The 5,904-nt window shown below is 58.9% G+C and overlaps 1 protein-coding gene across 5 annotated transcripts; it reads right to left on the bottom strand.

Moving 5' to 3' along the window:
• Window positions 1-1,260: 1,260 nt before the first annotated feature.
• On the bottom strand, window positions 1,261-5,337 carry LOC145535928 (uncharacterized protein CXorf49 homolog). 5 transcript variants are annotated; one of them, XM_081564277.1, is made up of 7 exons: window positions 4,535-5,310; window positions 3,867-4,051; window positions 3,086-3,242; window positions 2,472-2,548; window positions 2,143-2,188; window positions 1,539-1,580; window positions 1,261-1,434 (listed from the first exon to the last, which is right to left on the bottom strand). In XM_081564277.1, the coding sequence occupies exons 1-6, from the start codon at window positions 5,154-5,156 to the stop codon at window positions 1,540-1,542; spliced, it is 1,128 nt and encodes a 375-aa protein (XP_081420403.1). In that variant the 5' UTR covers window positions 5,157-5,310; the 3' UTR covers window positions 1,261-1,434; window position 1,539. The 5 variants fall into 5 exon arrangements, 4 of the variants coding, with proteins under 4 accessions (XP_081420403.1, XP_081420400.1, XP_081420404.1 ...); XR_014075538.1 differs by having other exon boundaries at window positions 2,472-2,805; window positions 3,867-5,299; XM_081564274.1 differs by having other exon boundaries at window positions 3,867-5,337.
• Window positions 5,338-5,904: the final 567 nt, after the last annotated feature.

Raw genomic sequence — 5,904 nt, 5'->3', positions numbered from 1 at the left:
CTTTCAGGAAGGGAGTCAGGCAGAACCTACCCTCATTTCACTCCAATACAAATGTGTCCCTCTGAGTCTCAGGCTGGCACAGCCCTGGGGTCTTGGCTGAGAGAAGGAAGTCCTCCCCAAACTTCAGGGCGGGAGGGAGGGACGGGAATTGAACATGGATTTCAGACTCAGTCTTGTGTGCCCTAACAAGTAGTCTGGGAGACTGAGCTGGGACACTCCGGGAAGTATCATTTGCAGGAAAATCTATGTCATGGGGCTGGTGGAACGGTATTTGATGGAGACCCTGTAAGAACACAGACTTACCAACCATACTTGTCATAGAGCCTGATGGGCCCGTTTCCACTCAAGGGCAGAGAGACATCCAGGCTGCAGGAGTGTAGGCTGGTCAGTTGGTTAGGGCAGGGAGGATATGAAAGCTCCAAGGACCGGACCATCCATCTCTAGCTGTCAGGGTGCACTCTGCCCCAGACTGGCACCAGACGCCTCTCCTGACCACCAGCTCAGCAACTAACCTGAGCTTTTCTCCTGTGTTCCCCTGTGTTCCCCTGAGCTTCGATCCTGCTCCCCAGTTCAGCGGGTCCAAGATTCATCCTCATGCCCTTTACTGAACCCAAGGAAGGGGAAGCCAAAGTTTTGGTGCCTGAGTCTCAGGGGTGAGTGCTGAAGAGAGCGGGGAGAGTACGCAGGTTCCTGCTTGCAAGGTGGCTCCGGGGGTGGGGTGGGGTAGGGACTCCACTGAGAGGGTAGGGCAGGGGAAGGGGGAAGATGAGCAAACCTGTGCCTGTTACCACCTGCTTAAGTAAACATGCAGGCAAGGTCATCGATGGCAAGCCAGGGGAGAGATCGAGGGTGCTCTGACAGGAAAGCAGAGTGGTCGGGGTAAGCAGGACAATGAGTGCAGTGAGGGAAGGGTGAAAGACTGGAGCTCTGTAAGGGGGTCATGACTTCCTTCTGACAGGGAGGCAGAATGGCAGCAATGAATGGAAACTCCTAAAGCCCAGAGGAGGGTGTTTAGAGAACTAGAAGAGGGCCTTCAGGGAAAAGGGGGGACGTGCCAAGGTGACCAGACAGAGCCCACACAGAACACACACTAGGGGCGCTCCGCTGGCCTGACGGCCTGGATGGTAGCACAGGCTGACCCAGAGTGCCCCCCACAGGATGCCAGAGGTACTGTTGTGGAACAGGCTCTGATACGGAGTGGCTCCCCACCAGGCCTTGCCCCATTCCCCCAACCCCTACCCCCAGAGAGAGGACAGAACACAATATGAGAAGCCTTTTAATCAAAAACTGCTGTGAAACTGGGGCAGACAGGGGGCAAAACAAGGGGCAGAGGATGCCCTGGTGGAGGCAGAACAGGAGGCAACAAGCTTGGCCACAGCTCGCCGGCCCCGGAGGTAACAGCTGCTCCTCTTGCCGGAAGATACTGGGCTCAACCTGTGAAACAGCAGAGTCAGGGAAGAGCCTCAAGCCAGGGCCAGCTCACGGCGCTGCTCAACAGCGAGGACTGTGGGAAGGGGTGTGGGGTGTGTAACACTCACTTCAAAGGATCCGAAACTTGTCAACCTGGTACTGCATGGAGGCTGCAACAGGGAGAGGCATAAACAGGTGCTCTAGACAGACGGACATAGAAGCCTGTCCCCCTGTCCCCGTGGGGAACCACCTAGCCCTGCAACCTGAAACCCACATACCCCCAGCCCTGATGCAAAGAGCTCTGGGCCTCGTCACTCCCCACTACCGGAATTAAATGTGGAGCCATTTCCTAAAAGGAAACAAAATGTGCCAGCAGCTCTCAAGGTCGGGGCCACGCCGAGACCATTCAAAATTTGTCTCACAAACAATCCAACAAGAACCTCCGAGGCCACACCAGATCAACAAGGCATCTCTACAAGTCCTATCAGAAGGAGCTCTCTAGGACTCGCCTGGCTGGCAGAGTGTGCACGCAGTCCACACAGCACTTTGCTCCTTGTCCACACGCCCAGCTGAACATGCACCGCCTGCTCCAGGGTCAGGCGTGATAGGTTCTCCTCCCCACAGGAATGCTGGTCCCTACGAGGCCTCCTGCACCGGCAGCCCACCCACCCCAAAGGCCGACACCATTTCTGCACTAAGAACCCACTGCTCTCTGTCCCTGGTTCCTCATACCAAGTTGCTCCTTAAGGTCGTCTATTTCTCTCTGTAGCACCAGACACTAGGCCAGCAGACACAGCAGGAAGAGAAATGGTTAGTATACACCCGCCTCCGCTCTCCTCCTCCTCTCCTCTCCCCCCGGGCCCTCCATCCCAAAGCCAGGTGTCTAGACTGGCAAGGGAAAGACTTTCCTCAGAGGAAAGGAGGTGGGCTCCCTCCCTGGGGTGTGGGATGGGGACGGGGTGGGGGGCGGGGGGGGGTGCCCACACATGTCAGTTGAACTTGGACCCAGATCCCACCATGGGGTTTGGGTGTGCATTTCCAGGAGCCAGAAGAAGCATTACCCGAGGACAGCCCTGCCTTGCAGGTGGCTGCTGCCGCCTTTTCGGTCTTGGGGGATGGTCAGTTGGTTCGTGGTCACCTGACAGGGAAAGGACACACAATCCAGCTTCCCAGGCTCCCAGTGAGGTGGAAAGGGCCAAGCAGGGTCTAACGTGAGGTGAGGTAGTACCACCCTCTGCTAGCATCAAGCCTCCCCGGCTCTGCCCGGCAGGCAGCCCAAACCTTCTCTCTGGGCCTGCCCCTCCTATTCCTCAGGGGCAGCCATTTTACCACCATGGTCCCGAAAGACTGTGGTTCTGGGTTCGAGCCTCCCAGAGCGGCAGCCACGGCCAGCACCTGGGAGAGCAATGTGGGCGAACAGCACTTCACAGAAAATGCTATTAGCCTGCAGGTCTACGCCCCGAGTAGCTGTTGGGGCACTGCCACCGATCACCCCTGCCAAACAAATCCCACACAGAAGGTGATGGGGCCAGGGCTAGCCCTGCTGACACCTGTTTCCCATGGAAGAGGCAGCCTGAGAGCAAGGCTGAGGCCCCAGAAAAGAGAGAGTGACAGACAGAGGTTTCTGCCCTCACCCCTGGTTCCCTGCCCCCATATCAAAACCCAGGACACTCACCTGAGGGGCCAGGCCCTCTGGGCATGACTTCTCCCTTGTTCATGGCCACGGGCTCTGAGTTTCCTGCATCCTGCCCGCCTCTGATGTTGACGTTGGTGCTGCTGGGTTCTCCTTGACGCACCCGTGGACAAGACGCCGGTGCCCTGTCAGTGGTCAGCTAAGAACAAAGATTTCTCACTGACCTGGAGTAAGGATGTGTGTGTGTGCGTGCACCTGTGCGTACCAGTGCATTTATATGTCTATGTCTGTGTGTGTGAGACCTCGTGTGATTCAAGACCGAGCTGAGGCAGGGAACTGGAAAGCAAACTGAAAGGCTGATCTCTTCAGCACATTCCCTCTAAGTCAGCCCCAGGCCAGCAGGCAGAGCTGAGCTGGGGACAACAGTGTGGCACTGAGAAAGCCTGGGGCCCCTGCAAGGAAGGTTTGGGGATCAGCTAGGAAGTAGGATTCAGGAAAGTGATGTGTCTAAACACCGAAGCTCTGTGAAGCTTTTAAGGGGCCCCTCAAATCAATTCAGCTACCAGCTCTCCCTTCCACTCCAGCCCCAGCCTGGCTGGAAACAGGCCAAGGGTGGAGAACCCAGCCCAGCACACCCAAAGTGCTACCTTAACGTCTGTCCCTAGTAAAAGACCCCAATCTGGCATCCTAATGACCCAGTGATCGAGGGCCACCCAATGACCACCCCTGAGGGATGGACAGAGGGAGCACGGGTGAAGACCTGTGTCCTGGGGAGGATGGCAGGGGGAAGAGGGGGGAGCGAGGAGGGGCCTGGCCTACTCACTCGGCCCTTTGGGAATGGGTCTCTATTTGGGTCGTTGTCTTCTGCGGACACCGCCATCGTTGCCACCAACTCCCGTGCCCGCCTAGCCATGGATTTCTTCCGAGCGCCGGTTTGCTTGGATTCTTTGGCTCCCGAAGGGACCAAGGCATACTTCTTGGACCTCTCAAGCAGCGGGATGCCGGAGACTGGGGGGAAGGTGACCGGATCCAGGGGAGTGGCCGAGATTCCCTGCTCCCAGGAAGGGAAGGTTCTCCCCGGGGCAGGTTTGGAGACGCCCCTGAGGGATTTCTTCTCCTGGACCCCCTTCCTCCTAGGACTGGGCCGCGGTAGGCTGCCGGTAGTGGCAGCTGCAGTAGCTGATGCTACTGCTACTCTCGGGTACCTGGGCAGGCTGCCCCCCTTCTCCTTGAGCATGCTCTGCAATTTCTTAGAGGGAGAGATGTCCCCCTGCTCTGCATAGCCCTGCCTGACCTGCCTTTCCACAACCGAGATTAATCCTCGCAGAGCCGAGGACTGGCAAGTGCCTGGCACGTTAAGGAGATTCTCCCTGCCTTGGACTTTTGAGTGTTTGGGTGTGTCCCCGGGGCCCTTGGGGCTGTTGAGCTTGGCCTGTCCTCCGTCTGTGCCATAAATGCTCACCCTCATCAGCTCTATCTCACTGAACTCACCAGAGGACTCGGAGTCGGACAGCAGCCCGGCTGGGCTTTCTGAGGGGGGCCGCTGGCGATCCACAGCCACCTTCAACCTACTCTTACTGCCTCTCTTAGGGTTTCCCCCAGCCTGGCCCGCCTTGAGCCTGCCAACCTCGAGAGGGCTGGCCTCAGCCTGTGCCTCTTCCCCAACCCTCTGGGCGGCCATGCCTCGACTGCCGGGTCGCTCCTCGAGGGCCCACAAGGGAGACCCTTCGCCGACCACGTAGCTCTCCGGAGACAGGCATCTGCGGATGCCCAGCAAGTCCAGGTTGGCCAGCTGCTGCAGGATGGCCGCCACTGACTCGTCAGCCAGCTGCAGGACGTCCCCCTGGTCGTTGGCCGGGGAACCAGGCCGGCCTTCGCGGCCACACAGCACCTGCCCTCCCGCTTCCGTTACCTCCCGCTCTGACTCAAAGCACTCAGGATCTAGGAAGCCATCCCCACCCTCACCCTCGCCGTTTCGCGCTGCCCCCGGCTCAGGGCCGGGGCTGGGTCCCTGCAGAGCTGTGGAGCGGACCTCAAGGCCGCTTGTGTGCTCCCCGCACTCTGAGCTGAAACCCACTCCCCTAACAGCCGCCTCATCATCTGAGGAGCTCATGTCGCGACCTGGGTGGCCGCGGACCTGGGGCGGCGACGATTTATCAACCAGGTCGAGGGGGCGGCGGCGGTAATGGTCTGGGCATGCGAGGCGGGCGGCGTCTGGAGCGCGCCATAAAGCAGCACGCGCAGGCGATCGCAGCAAATCTCGCGAAGCTTTCAGCTTGCCAGCGCTGCGCCTCCTCATTGGTCCGGTTCCTGCCAACCAGCACGCGCCTTCTTTGCCCGCCCCCTCGAGGTGTAACCAATGGGGTCGAGGGCCTCCTGTGGTTTGCTGCCAAGCCCAAAGGCCATCCCGGCAGATGGCGAGTTGGTGGCTGAAGGTGATGCTGCGTGTATACCTCTGTCAAGCCTCTCGTCCCACCTCCTCCTGTCCCACCTCCCCTTTCCGGTTCCAGTCACAGCCCTGAGCCCTGACTGTGTACAAAGTGTGTGAAGCAGGAGGCAGGAAGGTACTGAGGGCGCTGGTCTCCTGGGAGGTGAGGATGACACGTCAGGATGGAGGCGCTGGGCGCCTAGCACGTGCTGAAAGCATTTGCCAGCCTCCCTTCCACCACAAGTCTTATGACCCAATGGGAGAATGGGCAGAGGAATCCCGCGCTCAGTGATGAGTGGTCGGCGTACTTCTCCCTAAGTGGCCAGAGGACAAAGGGATTGTCGTTTTCTTCTGTAACATCTCTGCCTCAACTGCTCCATCAAACGTTCTTGGCAGGCAGATTTGGGGGACAGTCTGGGGTTGACCTCACTCC

This window comes from Giraffa tippelskirchi, chromosome X, assembly GCF_054371585.1.
Source record: "Giraffa tippelskirchi isolate mGirTip1 chromosome X, T2T-mGirTip1v1.2.pri, whole genome shotgun sequence".
NCBI classification, from domain to species: Eukaryota; Metazoa; Chordata; class Mammalia; order Artiodactyla; family Giraffidae; genus Giraffa; species Giraffa tippelskirchi.
The sequence above is the reverse complement of the archived record's forward strand: the minus strand, read 5'-3'. Positions and strand labels throughout refer to the sequence as shown.